The sequence below is a fragment of the Pimephales promelas genome, chromosome 4, assembly GCF_988280905.1.
Source record: "Pimephales promelas chromosome 4, fPimPro1.hap1.1, whole genome shotgun sequence".
In the NCBI taxonomy this organism is placed as follows: Eukaryota; Metazoa; Chordata; class Actinopteri; order Cypriniformes; family Leuciscidae; genus Pimephales; species Pimephales promelas.
In genome coordinates, this window is record NC_142772.1 from 41,831,399 (window position 1) to 41,852,499 (window position 21,101).

General features: G+C 37.4%; 2 protein-coding genes across 4 annotated transcripts in view; both read left to right on the forward strand.

Annotated features, from left to right (window-relative positions):
• Positions 1-11,694, forward strand: part of kremen1 (kringle containing transmembrane protein 1) — a 70,222-nt gene extending 58,528 nt beyond the window's left edge. Inside the window, exons 4-10 of one of the 3 annotated variants that reach the window (XM_089130534.1) lie at positions 4,688-4,812; positions 5,560-5,713; positions 5,802-5,911; positions 6,015-6,237; positions 7,795-8,022; positions 9,039-9,123; positions 9,633-11,694. In XM_089130534.1, the coding sequence (XP_088986660.1) occupies positions 4,688-4,812; positions 5,560-5,713; positions 5,802-5,911; positions 6,015-6,237; positions 7,795-8,022; positions 9,039-9,123; positions 9,633-9,789 (1,082 nt within the window). In that variant the 3' untranslated portion in view covers positions 9,790-11,694. The remainder of the gene's footprint in view (positions 1-4,687; positions 4,813-5,559; positions 5,714-5,801; positions 5,912-6,014; positions 6,238-7,794; positions 8,023-9,038; positions 9,124-9,632) is intronic. The other 2 variants (XM_089130535.1, XM_089130536.1) reach the window with 2 other exon arrangements.
• Positions 11,695-15,211: 3,517 nt separating this feature from the next.
• coq5 (coenzyme Q5, methyltransferase) overlaps positions 15,212-21,101 on the forward strand; it is a 50,867-nt gene continuing 44,977 nt past the window's right edge. The window contains exons 1-5 of the mRNA XM_089130537.1: positions 15,212-15,437; positions 15,803-15,952; positions 17,092-17,313; positions 17,398-17,504; positions 17,723-17,811. Of these exons, the coding sequence (XP_088986663.1) occupies positions 15,242-15,437; positions 15,803-15,952; positions 17,092-17,313; positions 17,398-17,504; positions 17,723-17,811 (764 nt within the window). The 5' untranslated portion in view covers positions 15,212-15,241. The remainder of the gene's footprint in view (positions 15,438-15,802; positions 15,953-17,091; positions 17,314-17,397; positions 17,505-17,722; positions 17,812-21,101) is intronic.

Sequence of the window (21,101 nt, forward strand, 5' to 3'; positions counted from 1 at the left end):
TATATGTATGCTGTTTGATTGTTGTGTGTTTTGATTTGTGTAATGACCTGTATATTTCTTGTCAGGTGACCTTGGGTGTTCTGAAAGGCGCCATGAAATAAAATGCATTATTATTATTATTATAAACAAAACATAACATAAATAGTTCAGGCCTGGTCCTCTCTCATCCTTCACTGTCATCGCTCCTCCTTTTATCAATTTGGAGCTCCTCCGTGAGACACTCGACGCCGATGTGGCGCGCAGGTGAAACTCATTAGCAATCGTGGAACTGTCCTGTCCTGTCCTGCTTACCAGACATTCCTCGTTAGTTGGGGTAGCAGCTGAGTCTATGCTGACTCTGTGCTCTCAGAAACATAAAGGCTGGACTCTACACGGGATAAATTCATTTTATTGCGTTTTTAAATAATTAATCACACTAAATTAGTTTTAGCTTTACAGCTCTCCTTGCAATAGGAAAAGTTCACTGCCATTTTTAGAATGAGATCGTAATCTGGCGTGTTTTTCAAACTGTTACGGTCTATGCCTGTAAGCTGTACATCACGGTGAAGCGACTTTTCTTCTTTTTTTTTTGTCATTAGCAGATAGTTTTCCTCTAAAGTGATTGACTGTGAACTACCTTAGGTCTCTTGCTCAAGGGCACACTTGTAAATGTCATCAGATTTCCTTGGCTGCCACTACCGCCAACCAAACCAGCAATCTTAAAAAAACAAACAAAAAAAAAACACACTGAATAGATATTTCATCATGGGCCTGCGTATCAAATATCACTGTGTTTTTGTGAGGCATTTAATAATTTTATGTATTTCAGCAGTGGAACCAGCCACATTCCCAACTGCGTTTAATTTAAGGCTCCAGTTCTTTCCATGTTGAGATGCAGATGCATAGGCCTGTAAAAAATAGGCGTGTGTGTGTGTGTGCATGCGTTGCATCTTTCCATTGTGAAAGTGTGTTTCCTGAAAGCCGTATCTGGATGCGAGCCAGTCTAAACGAGGCACATTAGCACACGTAATGCCATTGCGTTCGCCAGCCAAGCGCCTTATAAAATCTTCAAATTCCACTCTACACTTTGAAGTCGATTGTATTACTTTTAAAGCATGGATATTTGCAGTTGTTACCCATGTTCAGCACATCTTAACTGCATGAGGTACGTTCTCCAACACTCTTTTGAAGTTTTCTAAGGTAAGTTAACTAAAAAAACATGGCGTTTGCTAAAACAGCAGCTGTGCTGGTGAAAGAGATGTGTCCTTTTCCATGCGGCGGGATGCAAACCCGGTGCGTGTTGAGAGGTAAAGGACAGATAAATTGATGGTAAAGTACAATCACTCTGTCAGAAGCAGAAGACCTGCTGTCTTTAATCTTGCATGAGCCCTGGAGAGCAGAATGTCCTGCTTTCAAGTTCAGAGCTATTGCCATTGAAGTGGCAAAGGAACGGCCAAGAGAAATACTCTCTTTCCCCCCCGCCTCTTCCCTAGGCATCCGAGAGTGAAAAATTAGTTTCTGTTCTCCGTAAAAGCATATCAGTGTAATTAAGGCTTTTGTCCTCTATCTAACGGTCATAATTACATGCAGTCTTCCGTTTAATTTCCACCCAGAAATTCCTCGCTAGCAGCGATGGATCATCTTCAGATCCAGTCCACTAAACAGGCCTGTGTTTGACTCAACACCACTCATCTGCACATTGTTCCAGATTTATGAGGGGGAGGAACACGCTGCACTGCAGTTTGTGGTGGATTTTTACACTCTGATTAATAAGAGGAACAGACGGTGGATTATATTGTACATGTCTGTGTTTAGACAAGCAGGAAAGTTGTAGGGTTTGCACAGTCTTTGTCTGTTCAACTCTACTTAGTCTTTAGCTAACATTTATGTTATGGTCATTTTGAATATTATATTTGCATTCAAAGGAAAACAGTTTTTTTCTCTTATGAAATTAGAGCCTAATTAGTCTTATTTTGTATTATGCGACACAATCCGTCAAACAGAACATTTTAGATGTTTAATAGTTTTTTATATTGATGAGATTTCACTCCACAATCCATCCAGACCGTTTAAGGAAACTAAGTTGCAAAAAAGAAATGATCATGACATATGTCATAATTAATGATGTAACAATAGCATTAATCAGAACATCAATATGCAAATACCATGTTTTGGGGGCCTGAAAATGATAAATATTCCGTGGAAACTACAAAAACTTTCTGAAAACGATGACGTCATGCGCGTGATGGTGTAAAATGGTCATGTTTTTGGATCAAGAAATTGTAACAAACTATTTTTTTAATAAAAGTTAATAGTATGTCCTCCTTAAATAGTGTATTTATTAGTTGACATTGCCTTTAATAATTACTTTGTTTATTTACAGCAAAGCCACTCGAGATTTGTTTATATGGAGATTAATTTTACAGTCACAATCTGTTGTAGTAGTTCATCTGTGTGTGTTTTGACTGACTGCATAAACTTCATTATCAAACTTTTCCTGCTATAATTTCACGGTTCATCAAACAGCATGAAATATTTCAGTACAACACTTTCACACAGACACAGAAAAACAGAATGTGTGCGTGTGCGTGTGTGGCCTGAGTTGGCCTCAACGTGTGTCTCTTTGAAAACAAAACTTTTCATTGTATCCAGCGAGCGGAACAAGGCCTGTGCAAGTGCTGACGTGCTGAGATGTGTTCTTGGAGAGTTCTGGAGTGTCTGAGAGTGTCTTTTTAATCCTTATCACCAGTCTGCAATCAAACCTTTCACTATTTAACCTACACTGTCATCTAAATGGTTCTGTAAAACTCTTCAGATTGAACAGATACACTTATGTTCACACAAACAAATCCCAATCATCTATTCATTTCTTGCATAAAAGGCATGTAATGTTATGTATGTGCTGAATTCCTCTGTATGGTTGCTGGGTGCTCTGAATGGTTTTAGCACATTGCTATGAAGTTTCTGGCTGGTTGCTATTAGGGATGGGCGATAAACAATATTATATTGAGATTGCGATTCAATTTACATCGACGACAATAATAAGCTCTGGATATTTTGGATTAATCTAAAAGCCTATCATGCAGCAGAAATAAATGTGTCACCAGCCAGTCAGTGCATGTCGCTCATAAGTCTCGGTGAATGTGCAGCACGGTTTTGTCTGATAACAAACTCACAAACACACACCGGCATCTCAATATATGAGGACATGAACACATGAACTTCTTCTCCAGAGTTGCTTTGAGAGTCTCTTCACAAGTTTTTCACCGTTTCATTGAAGAAACCGAAACAAAAAGGCCTTCACGACAACCCGTCAAAATAAAAGTTTGGTTTAACTTTAAGAAATTATGACAGAAATAGATCACAAAATGTACTTCGAAAAGTATTAATAATAACATTATTGTTTCTAAGGAATATCATACAAACAATATATTCATTATTTTCATTTGATTACATTTTAAAAGCTTGATTAAATTGTAAACCTCCATTCACTGATCAATTTTAAGTATCCAGATGATATAATCAAACATATCTTTTGGAGCGCTCTCTGAGTATCAATTCATTATTCATTTTAACTGTTGGAAACGGAACGTGAAAGTGGATTTCAAAGATTTCTTATCCTGTTGCGCCCTCTATAGGCAGCCCGGTCTCGTCCCAAGGCGTTATCTAACTGACGCTTTTGACAATGCGTCAACATCCGACGCACATGGCACCCTTTAGCGTCAATATGAGACGCAGATATATATGGGTCAGAAGGCGCCTCCTAGTGGTCTAACCCTAACCCTACCCCAGACCTAAACCTACCCATAACCGAAGCATGTTATATTGACGCTAAAGGCTCCCATGTGCGTCGGATTTAGACGCATTGTCAAAGCGTCAGTTAGATGACGCCCTTGGATGAGAATGCGTTGCTATAGGCCATGATCAGTGACTATAGTCCACGTCATGGCAGGGCATTAAGTCTGTTCAACTTTAGAACAAACCAGTTTATATTCATTCGCAAGGTCTGGCAAATATGGGGAAATAATTACTTTTCCATTAATGGTATAGATGAATGTTATGTATCGATAATGCATGAAATGGAAAAAAAACAATGTCATAATATTTTGCCCTAGTTGCTATATCTTTAACCTGCCATAGGTTGATAGCTATATCACACCTTGAACTTTCACCCCAAAGTCTTTCCATGCCAAAAAGAAAAACAACTACCAAAAATAGCCTAAACTGAACTTGTTGGTTTAAGACTGGGTTTGCGAGCTGATTTCTAGTTGTTTCATGTAGATAATAGCACACACACTTAACGGCACCGACATGGGCTTTCAGACATTTTCTCTCTCTCTCTCTTTTTCTTTCGGACCTCTGTGTTCTCTCACCCTGAGATGTCATTCAGTTTATAATTAACAAACCCCCCAGAATCCATCTGTGCATTCCCTTAGGATGAGGTTTAGTCGCATACGGCACTCTTCGTTCTCACACTGTTTGGGCCATGCGTGCTGTTTTAATCATAGTTCATAAAACACCTCAGTCTTTAATACACGTTTCCAGACGATTTACCGGCAGAAGGAATTTAATGATTTGCAAAGGTGTCTGTTATTGCATTTAATAGTGGTTTCTAAATTTCGACATGGGCATAATATATGGCCATATCATGTTTTCCTGTGATTTTAAAAAAAAATATGTTTAAATTTTCTGTATCTTTCTCTTTCAGTGCCTGGCAATCTGGGCTGTTTTAAGGACAGCGGGGATCCAACACCTCTATCCGGAGGCTACCAGACCTCCAACAAACTCACCATTCAGAACTGCATCAGCTTCTGCCGTAACCAAAGATACAAGGTACTAATTTCACCACGGGACATGCATACAACAGAACAGACCGATGCCACATTTAAAGCGTTTTGTTTGGGAGACGTCTTCATCTTTGGGAGATATTTTGGCACATTAATACAGAATTCAGAGCATATATTGGTTCCTTCACAAAAGCAATGAATGTGGCTTGTCCAGTTAGATTTTATAGCTCAAATTATGTATTTTTATTTTGTATTATGTTTCTTCTCTATGGAGGATATATATATATATATATATATATAATAATAATAATAATAATAATAATAATAATAAAGCTTAATTTATATGTATATAAATATATAATATATATATTTATTTATTTTGTAATTGACATTATTCTTAATCGTGATTCTAATTAGATTTTCATTAATATAATACATCAATTACAACATTAAAAATAGAACAAATAAATAGCACAAATGTACAGTACATCCAAGATTGCCAATTATATATATGTATATATATATATGTATATACTTGAAATTACTTACACGACCTTTTCTATACAATTGTGATTTTAGTCAATTTTTCCACAGTTAATGACTCAGCAAAAAAAAAAAAAAATAAGAAAAAAAAAAGAATCAATATTTGTCCAAGATGTAATCATGTGCATCTGCTTGTGTGGGATGAAATCAATAATATTTATTGTATTTTGCTTGCTTTTTCTAAATCCCTGCGCCCTTGGATTGTCCAGGCATTAGAGAATTATGATCATTTGTGAATACTTTTTTCCAGCTCGCCGGTATGGAATCAGGCTATGCTTGTTTCTGTGGCAACGACCTTGATTATCATCGTCACGGTGATGCTCCGAGCACAGAGTGCAACCATGTGTGTTTTGGAGACCACACCCAGCCATGTGGAGGCGACGGACGTGTCATTGTCTTCGACAGTAAGTTTTCACAGTCTCATTACCTGTGCAAAGCACTCGGACTATAAGTTAAGGTAAAAAAAAATAAGCTCTCACTTTTGTCCTATAGCAAAAGTAGGTGCTTGTGGAGGAAACTACTCATCTCCCTCTGCAGTAATCTACTCTCCTGACTTCCCAGACAAATACAGACCTGGCAGGGTCTGCTACTGGACCATTCAGGTATAATCTTTTAATATGCTAATGGAGAGAGAGCCTGCTAGAGCCAAAACACATAATCTGGCATACTGACAGCTGTCTTATCTTTGTCATGTTGCTCTTCCAGGTTCCAGGTGCTTCTGTCCTTCTGTTCAACTTTACTTTCTTCAATATCGTGGACCAGACTGATATGGTGGAACTGTTGGATGGAAACTCCAATCGGGTGGTGGCACGATTCGATGGCCGCAATCCGCCGCGGGACATCGTGAACATCACTGCAGACTTTGTCATTTTGTATTTTTTCTCAGATAGGACAAATGAGGCCCAGGGATTTTCTGTTCTTTATCATGGTGAGGATTTCATTTGATTTATATTTGGAAATATTTATATATGGTCATATCACTGCAAATGTTACAAAACAAAGTGTGTGAAATTGAAATCTACATACATATATTCTAAAAAAAATTCACTTTTTTTTTCATCTGTAACACTTTACAATAAGGTTTCGTTATTTAACATGAACTTAGAATGAACAATCCTTCTACAGAATTTATTATTTTTAATTAATGTTAATCTCAACGTTTAATAATCATCAAATCAAAATACTTAAATTAAAATCAAATGTTGTATTTGTTAACATTAGTTAATGCACTGTAAACTAATATGAACAAACAATGATCGACAAAGATGAATAAATACTGTAATTAATGTGTTGCTCATTGTTAGTTCATGTTAGTTAATACATTAACTTATGTTAACAAATTATTAACCCTAATTATGCATTAAATTGATAAAAAAATAACAGTAAAGACATTTATAATGTTACAAAAATTTCTATTTCAAATAAATGCTTTTCTTTTCACTTTCTATTCCTCAAAATATCCTGAAAAAATGTATCACAGTTTTCACAAAACTAGCATAAATGTTTTCAATAGTGATAATAGTAAGTAATGTTTCTTGAGCTATACATCAGCATATTAGAATGATCATGTGACACTGAAGATTAGAAAAATTCAGCTTTGACGTCACAGGAATAAATTACATTTTTAAATATATTAGATACATTTTATTTTAATATATTGTTAAAACACACACACACACACACCTTTTTTACCTTTCTACTGTTTACAGTTCATTTTAAAGAATTTTCTCAATATTACAGTTTTTTTTTTTTTTTTTTTTTGACCAAATAAATGCAGTCTTAGTGAGTATTAGAGACTTAAACAATATATATATATATATATCAAAAAGGTTTATATATATATATATATATATATATATAAACCTTTTTGAGTCAAACTTTTGATTAGTCTATTTTGTTGAATTTCACGACTCATAAATGTACTCAAAGCTAAGAGACACAAACTAAAAACAACATAACTCTAAAATGACGCATCATATGATATTACTAAACACACTCATATAAAAAGAATGAAATAGAAGCCAAATATGTGTAAGCAGCACTCTCTGGATGCTTTTTTTGTCATATCTATAAAATTTTCAGACACGCTGTCACTTTCTGTTGCGTTGTTTTGGGAGGCAGAGTTCAATAACCACAATCAGAGGAAGAATAAAAGCTTGGAAGTATGAAATGGAAAAAAGTATTTCTGAAAGAAAAGGTCAGCGAAGCAAATTGGCTTTCACTATTCACTGGGCTAAAGGATTTTCCCCTGCAGGCATAGTTTGATTCAAACACCACATACTGCGTTTATATCTGCGTCTACAACGCTGAAAAAGAGACGTGATGTTTTTTTGAAAGAGCTTTGAAATCTCTCTCTGTAATGTCCGCGGGGACGTCAATAGAAACGTTATGAATTTTAATCAGATGATCAGCATATCTTAACAAGGAGTTTTTGGGTTCCTGTTTGTGTTTCATCGGCTGATTACCACATATGAACTCCCCACAGCTTTAAGCAATCAAGGAGTCAGACCTGTGGAAGAGGATGACGATGGTGATGAAGAGGACACCAGTACAGTGCGGCCTGGTACGGGAAGCACTACAGCAAAATCAAATACCAGTCAGAGTGGAAAATCCTCGCTCCTGTACTCACATCAATCACATGTAATCACATCAAGTCCTGCAAACATGCCAGGTCAGTGGCCTGGACCGGGTCGGACCACAGGCCACACCACCAGTATGTGTCCAGTTCTCTTCATTTTGCTTCAGTTTTGCTACTTTCCTCACATTTTTATATTAAATATAAAAAACATAGCACTTGAGCACCAAATCATCATATTAGAATGATTTCTGAAGGATCATGTGACACTGAAGACTGGAGTAATGATGCTATAAATACTGCTTTGACATCACAGGAATAAATTACATTTTAAAGTAATTTCAAATTGTAATAATATTTCACAATATTGCTGTTTTACTGCATTTTTAATCAAATAAATTGTGAACATAAGTGGAATTTATTGGATTCAATCCTTTTAAAAGTTAAAGCCACAGAACAACTTCTGAAAACATTTTTGCTACTAAAGTTTAAACCAGAAATGCTTTAAAACATCAAAATAACAAAACTAGTCTAATAACACAGTCTTTAGGGAACCTACTGGGCATGTATAAAGTGCATTAAAATCATCACAAATTTGCTTCACAAAATTTCCAGGAAAGCCATCAATAAGAAAAACCACATGGGAAACGTGTTTTGCACATGGGAAATGTGTGCTTTTGGGACATTTTGTGTGAATCCAATGTAAATTCCCCTGTGAAACACATGAGATCACATGTGAAACACATGAAATTAATGTGGGTTTTCCATAAGGGGTATATTGAATATTACTAACTATTTAGTGTTACTATAATATAGCCTACTGTGGTAACATTAGCCACAACTGTTAAAAGATTAAATTGAACAAAAAGACTGTGAAAGCTTCCTTGGGAGATCCCACATTAATATATTATGATATCACAGTCATAACTTTACTGTAATGTCGGAGCTGGCATGATAAATGGTTATCATGTTTTTATTGTTAGCTTTCAAATTTTTGCTGTTAGCTCTGTGCTAGGCTACATTTCTAAAGCTAGCCACTCTTTATACTAGTACTTGAGTTTTCCTAGTGATAACCTTCCCCTTTAGTACAAGTGTAATTATGAGGCTGCATTAGTTTTACTGTCTGTGACTAATAAACATGTCATGTTTTACAGTGTGGACCATCTACGCATTAGCTGCTCTGCTAACGCTAACAGTCATAGCCATGGTAGCTAAGCTGCTCCTGCATCTTACTGTAAAGTAAGTACATATGCTACAAACTAAATATATTTTAGAAAGTTTTTCGATTTGAGAAGCCACTATTAGAAGAATTGTGATGAAATTGACTTAGCTTATAGAAGGTTTAATTGTAGGGTGACCATATTTTGATTACCAAAAACCAGGACACTCGGCCCGGCAAACAGATGGGCCTGCTCAAATGATACTCGAAGTTTACTCAAAGATACCTTATTAATTTCAATACATTTAAAGTAGGTTATGCCTCCTCTGTATGGATAGAAAATGGTTATATTGTTATATGAAAACAGGGAAAACGTCCTGGGAAAACAGGACAGTTGGTCACCCTATTTTATTGCAGTTACAAGGAAGTCGTGCAGGTTTATCACTGCACTGTTGTCAGATTTATAGAGTCTATTTTTGCTCATAATGGATGTTTGCCTGCCCAATTTGCATGTCATTTGTTTTTTTACCAGGCATATAAAAGTGTGATGTGAATCAATAGTCTTTTTTTGTTTGTCGCCCCATCTCAGATCCCCATCCATCCCGTCGATCAGCGGGTCAGATTCGTGTGCGCAGAGCACTACGTCTGAACCCTGGATCATCTTCTACAGACCTTCGACCATCTCTCTGTTTAAGAAGAAACTCAAGAACCACCATGGAGACCTCAGCCCTCTCGTGGGACACTAACCTCAACGCCTCTGACCTCTACGGCTGCTTTAGCCCCCTAAACGATGCACACACTGTACGCAATGCTGGTCTTCTGCTGCTGGGCGTTGAAAAGGGATCCGACCGATCCCTACTTCACTTCAAATGACCAGCGCAGGGCCCAGTCTAAACGTGCCGATCGGTTGTTGGTAAGAAACAAATAAACTGCGCAAAATGAGCTGGCCGATGCGCTTACTCTCAATTTGCATCTCAACAAATCATGTGACAGGTGCACATATAAACCAAGCGATTTGATTAGCAAAGGAGTGCTGGAATGTTTCTGTTGCCACAGACCAAAACGAACAAATGACCAATGGCGGAAAAATGGATAAAGCGGCCCAGCTGTTTTTTTCTTTGCTTTCACAGAAGTGATCAAACGATAAGCCTCCGCATTAAAGAAAGCGCTAGACTCCATGTGGAGCACACTGAAAGACAAAACCACTTACATAACCAAAAAAAGAAAAAGAAAATCCACGGAGCCCCTCTGGACTAGAGATACGATTCTGCTTCACTCGCTCTTTAACCTCTAATGTAGGTCACCTGTTGTTGAGGAGGACAGAACTTCTTTCTTCAGATGTAAGAGAGCTGGCTGAACCGGCGAAGGATTGATGTCACAATAATGTCGAGAGCAATTCAGACTCAAAGTGAACAACAACAAAAAAAAAGAGAGAGAGAGAGAGAGAGAGAGATCGACGAGATGGACTGCGGAGAACCAAAGCCTGAAATTGCTACAAGTTGGGCAATGTTCAAAACGAGCTGTAGTTGAGACATCCCTACGGACCTCGCTTTTCGTCTCTCGTCGTTTGTGTTGGGTTTTGATCTTTCTCCATTGCCTTTAAGTGCCTTCAGGACTGAAAAAAACTGTCTTCTGTCTTTTAAGCTGTCATAATGTCTCTATGATGTACAAGCATTGATCCTTTGGAGCATTGAATTGCAAATGAGAATAAGCACTAAGGGAGTATTTTTTATTTTTTTTTTCGTGGGGATTTTCAAGATAAATGTAGTCCTGTGGGTGTCATTGGGGTATATTATTCTTGTCAGGTTTTCGACTTGAGCAAGAGAAGCATTGTGATGAACATTGTGTAATTCTATGTGGGAACAATCGAACGTCATCCCCTTTCATTTCACTCCCCAACAGAGGCTGTGGTGAAATTCTTCCAAAACAATTTGCTCTTTCTCCCCCTTCACCACAGCTCGAGCTCTCGCATTCTGAAGCACTTTTCCAGCCAGCCAAAAACCACGCGGATCACTGCACTGCTAGCTGCGAGGATTGCAAAGGAACCGGTTAAAGGGTTGATTCACCCAAAAGTGAACATTCTGTCACCATTTACTCACCCTTGTGTCGTTACAAACATGTATAACGTACTTAGAGCACAAAAGAAGATATTTTCAGCAAATGTTTGTCCAAGTTAGTGGAATCTAAAACAACATTGGGCCTCATTCATGAATTTTTTTTTGTGTGGAAATTGGTCAAAAGTGCTATTTATTTTTATGTTAGTTGGTATGAAAAAAATGTACACCTGCTCCCAACCACAGGTGCGTAAAACATTAGCTAAATGTGGAAATAAGTGTAATATATAAAACACAAATTATTGAAAGTGGTTGTGTAATCCATTTTCTTTTATTATTATTATAGATTACACCAATAGTATTTGCCTGCAAGCTTCACACTTTTCATGTCATAATTAATTTGAATTAAAGGAGTAGTTCTCTTTAAAAAAAAACTTTTGCTGATGATTTACTCACCCCCATGTCATCCAAGATGTCCATGTCATTCTTTCTTCAGTCGAAAATAAATTAAGGTTTTTGATGAAAGCATTCCAGGATTTTTCTCCATATAATGCACTTCAATGGGAACCAAATGGTTCAAGATGAGAGTTTCAGTGCAATCTGCAAACTGTTCAAAGGGCTTTAAACGATTCCAGACAATGAATAAGGGTCTTATCAAGCGAAATGATCGCTTATTTAAAAAAAAAACAACAACAAAGTTTAAGTTTTATAAGCTCAAATGCTCGCCTTGCTCTGTTCTGTGATGTGCGTTCGTGACTCCTGTTGTGACACCATCAAATGGAAAGAATCTTCTCCCGAGTCAATTCGTTTATTTCGTTCATTGAATGAACCAAATGACACGAAAAAAGATTCGTTCATTTTGATAAACAAGTTCGAACAGGAGAGTCACGAACGCGCATCACAGAACAGAGCACGGCAAACATTTGAGCGTGTAAAACTTAAACTTTGTTGTTGTTTTTTTAAATGAGCGATCATTTCGCTTGATAATACCCTTATTCATCGCCTGGAATCGTTTAAAGCCCTTTGAACAGTTTGCAGTTTGCACTGAAACTGTCTTTTGGACCTTGAACCATTTGGTTCCCATTGAAGTCCATTATATGCAGAAAAATGCAGGAATGTTTTCATCAAAAGCCTTAATTTCTTTTCGACTGAAGAAAGAATGACATGGATATCTTGGATGACATGGGGGTGAGTAAATTATCAGCAAAAGTTTTTTTTTTAAAGTGAACTACACCTTTAAAATGCGTTACATTTTTACAAATGATCGTTTAACTACAAAATTTGAGGTTGCTGATGCGTTTGTGAATTCGGTCCATTTTACTTACAAATTACTCTGAATTTACTCTTACATTTTCGAAAAGTTCATGAACAAGGCCCAGTGTTCTCAAATGACTTTCAATGTATGGACAAAAATGTATATGATAACAGAAATTTCATTTTTGAGTAAACTATCCTGTTGTCTCATGACATTTAGCTAACATTACAGCACTTACACAGCCTTCAGTCACAGGTCCACCATTTTGTATTTAGTGCTCTGTGAGTAGTACTAATGTAAGTTTTAGTGATATTGTAAAGGCCCTTCATTCATAAATCCCCTTTAGAAGATTCAATCTATAATCTGACACATGGTGGAGCAGCATTGCATTTTTTGTGGGTATGAACAAAATCACTACATTTTGCACTTTATTACCGAAGTACTTATCTTGTATAATGTTTTAGGGGCAACCTTTTTAAAACTAGGATTATATCACAACTTGCATCTTTTGAAAACCAATACCTTGTATAAGAAAACGAATCTGTAATAAGACCTCATTTAAGCAAGCCACCCACCCAATTCAAGTGCAAAGATCTCGCTTTACCTCAATATCAGTGTGTTTGTCGGCACTCTGTTAATTAATGCATTCTTCATCATAACCTTAGCTCTGCAGTGCCTGTGGCTGCCCATGCATACTAAAGTGTCACTGGAGAGAGAGAGAGAGAGAGAGAGAGAGAGAGAGAGAGAGAGAGAGAGAGAGAGAGAGAGAGAGAGAGAGAGAGACAAACCCAAAGTGACAGGTTAAATCCAACAAGGTCATATTCATCTGGAAAGGCTGGTGAATAATGCAGAAACCAGGCATCCATTTAGATCGGAAAGCCGAACGGCGTGACACTTTTAGCACTGGAAAAAAAGTGTCATATCCTTCTGTGGTTTATCACAATGTCACTGGGCCTTTCTTCTGAGAAACCAAGAGAGGAATCCCTACAATTTTGGGAAAGGGTGCTTCCAGGGATAATAAAAAAAGATGTTGTTTTCATGGAATTGTAAATAAAATAGTGAGAATTTTTATTTATACCATAAATTATTGTTATTTTGGATGTAAAATTGGATATAATCTATCTTTTGTATAAGTTACCTTTGTAGTTTTTATTTAATGTGTCCGAGTGCAAAAATAAATATGCATGTTTCTTATGCCTGTCTTGCTTGCTTTGTTTGTATACATCATGAGTTGTCACCAATGCTCTCTCTTTTTTAATGATGTCATGCAATCATTTACATAGAGGTAAGAAGAGAGAGAGAGAGAGAGAGAGAGAGAGGGAATTTACAATGCAAATTAGATCCTTCGGGAGACTCCAAAATTTGCTTGTAAGATGACCCAAGTTTCATGCACAACCACACCCATATAAACAGAGATGACAAAGGGGGGAACATGCAAACAAGCATGCAGTTGAAAACTAGACAGACCTCCAAAACAACATCTGCTGAAGAGGAAAAAAGGAAGGAAGAAATTCAGCTCTGATGTTTTTCTGCGTTGCTTAAATGCTTATCAGATAAAATGACTACCAGACGTAGAGTGGATGCACAAACAAAGCCTGTATTACAGGCCCCATGTGTAAGCCATTTCCCCTGTGTGTGTGTGTGTGGCTGCCCACCTGCAGATGTTCATGGTATGTGAGGTGAACACATTCAGAATATTACCATGCAACACAAACATGAATCACAAAACAAATACAATTCATCAATGAGGTTTTTTTTTTTTTTTTTTACTGATCTGAATAAATGATGCACTCACAGCTAATGCATCTATTAATGGTGATTTGTTTGATTACTAATAAATGCAATCAGCCTTTACTTATTAAATACCACATATAATGAAATCCACTCAGGCAGGCAAACAAGCAGTTCGACATGCATTTACATTTTGCTGGTGACTTCAGTCATAAGCACTGTGTCATCAACAAGTATGACTATGAATCCTATAGTGCCCTCTACTGGTGGTGTGGGTTACTTAACACATACGTGATTGTGTGAAAAGCAGTTGCATTCAGTAAGTGACATTACAGATTAATTCAACCAACAAATGTTTAGATGACATGACATTTCGTGGAGTTTTAGCGGATTTCTGTTACATTTTTTGTTTTTATTGAATGTGGTAATGTGTCTTTAACCATACTTGAATTACCAAAGCATTAACATTTTCCAGTTAGTTGTGATACAATAAAAAATGAACAGTAATTAAATCAAGGGAAATAAGTAAAGAATATAGACCAAACAATAATGAAAAGTCAAATAATACTATTAAATAGGCCTATTAAAAAAAAAATAAAGTTTGAAATCCAGAAATATCTATCAATAATTCTTCGCGCCTACTGAAACATTTTTTTTTCAAATTATTAGCCTAAATACATTTTTAAGATTTACCAACTCGTTTGTGTGACAATATCAAATAGTTAGACAATGCTTTCGTTTACACGACAAAAATATAGGCCTATATAGAAGCTTACATATTATAGCCTACATATTACATAAAGTAAAATTATCTTTTTATTATTATTTTGATAATTGTTAACAAACCTATCGCCACAGAACAAGCTTTCACACACTGACACACACATAATACATTTGGCTCGTTCGCATGGCTCACACAAATGGGCTTTAAATTGCCACTTTTTTAAAAAAATAAAAAAATTTCATCAAGACATCTTTAACTTGGGGTTCATTTTTTATGCAAGTCAATGCCGGTTGTCAAGCACCATAGTTTTTACTACTGTTAATATTTACTGAATATTTGATCAGTTTGTAGTCCAACAAAGATCCGCTGGAACTACAACTCGTCTCGTTACGGGTTTATGACGTACAACTTGCGCAACTGAACTTGAGAGAAACATGGCGGCCTCCATCAGGGCATTAAGATTTTTCTCCGACTCTACGCGAAATATTCATCATGTTTCACGGTGTCGAATCAAACATGTATGCTGTCGTGCTGGGATCACAGGGTGTCGAGGATATAGCGATAGCACAGAGGGCAGAAATACGCACTTTGGATTCCAAACAATCCCAGAGGAGGAGAAAGCACAGAAAGGTGAGTTACACACATCTGTTTATTAGGACTGTTTGACAACTCAAAAGAGATGACAATATTACATGATACATTTATGCGTCCTGCTAGCTAAATTTCACATACCTAAACAAAATTATACTGGTTTTTTAGTCGTTCTATACAAGTAACTTATATGGAAACTATACTGGCAACACATCTCTATGTATCTGCCTTCATATTTGGTATGGTTGTTTATGTATGTTCATTAGTATAATTAGTTGTCTATCTATGCCTAATTAAACGTGTTTAAATTGAGTGTGTGATATTAGTGTCTGCTAGAACCTTTTCCACTACTAAGCCATGCATGCATGACATTTCCATTTCTCTCGTTATTTTTCAACTCTCAGTGTATAAGGTGTTTGAAAGTGTGGCCGAGAAGTATGACGTGATGAATGATGCCATGAGTTTGGGAATCCACAGATTGTGGAAAGACACACTGCTGCACATTATGAACCCTCAGCCAGGGCTACGGCTACTGGACACAGCTGGTGGCACAGGTAAGTCAAAATTGTAACTCATTCTTTATATCATTTCGGTTAAGTCCAGTGGTGGAAATGTAACGAAGTACAAATACTTTGTTACTTTACTTATGTACATTTTTCACGTATCTTTACTTTACTTAAGTAGAATAAATAGCGCATACTTTTTACTTCGTTACATTTTGCAGCAATTCTACTCCACTACATTTCTACAACTTCTGTTACATTTTCATTACATTTTCTGATCAGTTTTTCCCTGCCAAAACATAATCTGGCCGTCCGTCCGTTGCACCTTTGTCTCACCAGTGACGTTTGGTTGCCATAGAGCCTCCATTTTTGCACTCAGGTCTAAGTCCCTTGACCCTCTATCAGAATCCAGAGTTTCAAGAAGATTGGAGAGACTTATTTTTTCGCACAAAAAAATATGGGGGGGTGTTGAAATTTTGAGTTTCTCTGATCTTTTTGAAACTCTGGATTCTGATAGAGGGCTATGGGACTTAGACCTGAGTGTAAAAATGGAGGCTTTAGACCCTTCCAGAGCTGAGATATTGAGATACCACGTAGCACTTATGCCATTATAAATATCTCAGCTCTGGAAGGGTCTAGAGCCTCCATTTTTGCACTCAGGTCTAAGTCCCATGGCCCTCTATCAGAATACAGAGTTTCAAGAAGATTGGAGAAACTTATTTTTTCGCACAAAAAAACAAAAACAAAAAACGACAGGGGTAACACTGTCGTTTTTTTTTTTTTTTTTTTGGTCGAAATTTTGAGTTTTTCTGATCTTCTTGAAACTCTGGATTCTGATAGAGGGCCATGGGACTTAGACCTGAGTGCAAAAATGGAGGCTCTAGATATATCAACGCGGTCACACTAAATGCGTCTCGCACGCAGTGCGTTCATAGTGCAATTTATACGCGAAAATTTGTTTTTACATGCATAGGAAATGCACTGTGTGTAATATACGTTTGGTTAGGATTATGGCAAGCCAAGAGTCAAGCCACTTTTAATTTTGATTTTTTTTCCTTACAGTACACCTATAGCTGCCTTTACAATTTTAGGATTACGATGATCATATTTCGGGTCCATGGCACAGAAAATATTGAAAACCCTTGCCCTAGATGTTCGTACATATTCAGAAATGTGCTATTCTGCTGTAGGTGACATATCTTTCCGCTTCCTGGAGTACACACGCTCGATGTATGATCGTCAGCAGCGGCTAAGAGCAAAATCCCGTCAGACACCATCATGGCAGGACATCTCTGAACATTATTTGTCCAACGATGCAGGGCCTCCACAGTCACGGGCTGTGGTGTGTGACATCAATAAAGAAATGCTCAAAGTTGGAAAACAAAAGGCTGAGACAGCAGAAATTACCACAGGTATGATCATCTGTAACCAAAGACATGATTATGCATGTTTTGGAGTGAAATATCAAGGTTGATTTCATTGTCACATGCTTGCAGGTCTGTCATGGGTCGCAGGCGATGCAGAAGAGCTCCCGTTTGATGACGATCAGTTTGACATATACACTATTGCCTTCGGCATCAGAAATGTCACCCACATAGAGCAAGTAAAGACTCTGCACTTCACATCAGATTGCTGAACAGTTTAATAATAGACACTGAAATAAATAACACTGTCTTAAAAGCCATTTAACTTTGAATTGTTGTCCATATTGCATTTCATGTTGTTATCATTTATTAATTTCTCCATTTGAAGAATGATGTGTATGAGGTCTTTGATCATTCTGTAGGTCTCTAGTTATTATGATGATGTCACTGTTTGCAGGCTCTACAAGAGGCTTTGCGCGTCCTTAAGCCAGGGGGACGCTTCATGTGTCTGGAATTCAGCAAAGTGACCAACCCTCTTCTCGCAAGGTCATTTTTTATTTGTAGTAATTTTTTTGTGTGCTTTTGTAATGTTTTTTTGTTTAAATGTCTATATCGTTTTTATTCATTTTATTTTCATTTGTAATTTTTTTTACAAGTTGAACTGAATGAAAACGAGAAATTGAAAACTAGCTGAAATATCTATAAAAAAACGTTTTTTATATTTTCAGTTGACGTTTATTTTTATGGAGCGCCTAAAGGGACATGGTGATGGACAGGGTGGCCGCGGGTCATTAAAAAGTATTAAAAAGTCTTCAATCAATTTTCCTAAAAATAAGGCCTTAAAAAGTATTAAATTGTCTTAAATTCAGATTGGATAGGTCTTAAATATGTTAGTCATGTCACCGCAAAGATGCAGGCAAAGGCAATCGTTCTGCCAGCCAGGTCAAATATTTTCTACAAGGTAACGTAACCTGTGTCTGAGACACGCGGGTGCGATCAAACAGTGGAGTCATGAAAAACATCCGTCATTTTGTTCATACAGGACAACATTCAGTCTGCAAAGTGTTTACTTATATTTGTGTAGCAAAACATATGTATCCAACCCCTGTTTGAAACAGTCCGTGTGTTGTAACGTCTGTCAGAGTTTGAGGTCCCAGAAGAAGAGTAGGAAAGACAGTGCAAATGAACTGGTTGTTCCACGAGTCCTTTTATAGTTGGTTTCTTTCAGTTAAGCACACTCTTCACATACATGTCGAAAGAGCGGATGTTAACAGGTTAAAGAAAACACTCTGTAAAACGCTACAAATCAAAGTGGAAGTAAACGCATTATATCAAAACAACAAGCCCGCGATAGATCGGTCATCTTCTTCCTCTTTGCGTGAACTTTCTCACTCTCACTGAGCGTGCGCGCTCACATAACAACATTACGCATACAATAACGAACGCCATAGAAGAAGTCATCTTAAAGGCATATCAACATGTCATGAACACTACTGAACACTAGGTGGCCATTGCAGAGTTCCATCTTTAGGACATTCATCATACCACATTGGTTTTCATTTCTTGTCCTCAAAACAGGGCACTAATCTTTTTATTTTTAAGTGTTTGTAGTATTATTTTATAGAGAAATCAATTATTTATAATTATTAGTTTAATTAACAAACTAATTATATGAAACTATTATCAGTACACTACAAATAAACAGAATCCAGAGTTTCAAGAAGATCAGAGAAACTCAAAATTTCGACCCCCGGTGCGAAAAAATCTTCTCAAAACTCTGGATTCTAATAGAGGGCCATGAGACTTAGACCTGAGTGCAAAAATGGAGGGTCTAGACCCTTCCTGAGATATTGAGATCCCACGTAGCATTTATGCCATTATAAAAATCTTGATATCTCAGCTCTGGAAGGGTCTAGAGCCTCAATTTTTGCATTCAGGTCTAAGTCTCTTGGCCATCTATCGGAATCCAGAGTTTCGAGAAGATCAGAGAAACTCAAAATTTTGACCCCCCCCAAAAAAAACGACAGTGGTACCCCTTTTGTTTTTTTTTCTGGGGCGAAAAAATAAGTTTCTCAAATCTTCTCAAAACTCTGGATTCTAATAGAGGGCCATGAGACTTAGACCTGAGTGCAAAAATGGAGTCTCTAGACCCTTCCAGAGCTGAGATATTGAGATCCCACGTAGCATTTATGCCATTATAAAAATCTTGATAGCTCAGCTCTGGAAGGGTCTAGAGCCTCAATTTTTGCATTTAGGTCTAAGTCTCTTGGCCCTCTATCAGAATCCAGAGTTTCAAGAAGATCAGAGAAACTCAAAATTTCGACCCCCCCCCCCCCCCCCAAAAAAAAAAAACGACAGTGGTACCCCTTTTGTTTTTTTTTCTAGGGTGAAAAAATAAGTTTCTCCAATCTTCTCAAAACTCTGGATTCTGATAGAGGGCCATGGGACTTAGACCTGAGTGCAAAAATGGAGGCTCTAGACCCTTCCAGAGCTGAGATATTGAGATCCCATGTAGCATTTATGCCATTATAAAAATCTCAATATCTCAGCTCTAGAATGGTCTAGAGACTCCATTTTTTGCACTCTGGTCTAAGTCTCATGGCCCTCTATCAAAATCCAGAGTTTCAAGAAGATCAGAGAAACTCAAAATTTCGACCCCCCCCCCCCCCCCCCCCCAAAAAAAAAACGACAGTGGTACCCCTTTTGTTTTTTTTCTAGGGTGAAAAAACAAGTTTCTCCAATCTTCTTAAAACTCTGGATTCTGATAGAGGGCCATGAGACTTAGACCTGAGTGCAAAATTGGAGGCTCTAGACCCTTCCAGAGCTGAAATATCAAAACTCAAAATTTCAACCAGTAAAAAAAACGACAGTGTTACCCCTTACGTTTTTTTTTGGGGGCGAAAAATTAAGTATCCCCAATCTTCTCAAAACTCTGGATTCTGATAGAGGGCCATGAGACTTAGACCTGAGTGCAAAATGGAGGCTCTAGACCCTTCCAGAGCTGAGATATCAAAACTCAAAATTTCGACTAGAAAAAAAAAACGACAGTGTTACCCCTTACGTTTTTTGGGAGGAGGGCAAAAAATTAAGTATCCCCAATCTTCTTAAAACTCTGGATTATGATAGAGGGCCATGCGACTTAGACCTGAGTGCAAAAATGGAGGCTCTAGGCCCTTCCAGAGCTGAGATATTGAAACTCAAAATTTCGACCAGAAAAAAAACCCCACAGTGTTACCCCTTACATTTTTTTTTTGGGCGAAAAATGAAGTATCCCCAATCTTTTCAAAACTCTGGATTCTGATAGAGGGCCATGAGACTTAGACCTGAGTGCAAAAATGGAGGCTCTAGACCCTTCCAGAGCTGAGATATTGAAACTCAAAATTTCGACCAGAAAAAAAAACGACAGTGTTACCCCTTACGTTTTTTTTTTTTGGGCGAAAAATTAAGTATCCCCAATCTTCTCAAAACTCTGGGTTCTGATAGAGGGCCACGAGACTTAGACCTGAGTGCAAAAATGGAGGCTCTAAACCCTTCCAGAGCTGAGATATCGAAACTCAAAGTTTCAACCAGAAAAAAAAACGACAGTGTTACCCCTTACGTTTTTTTTTTTGGGCGAAAAATTAAGTATCCCCAATCTTCTCAAAACTCTGGATTCTGATAGAGGGCCATGAGACTTAGACCTGAGTGCAAAATGGAGGCTCTAGACCCTTCCAGAGCTGAGATATCAAAACTCAAAATTTCGACTAGAAAAAAAAAACGACAGTGTTACCCCTTACGTTTTTTGGGAGGAGGGCAAAAAATTAAGTATCCCCAATCTTCTTAAAACTCTGGATTAT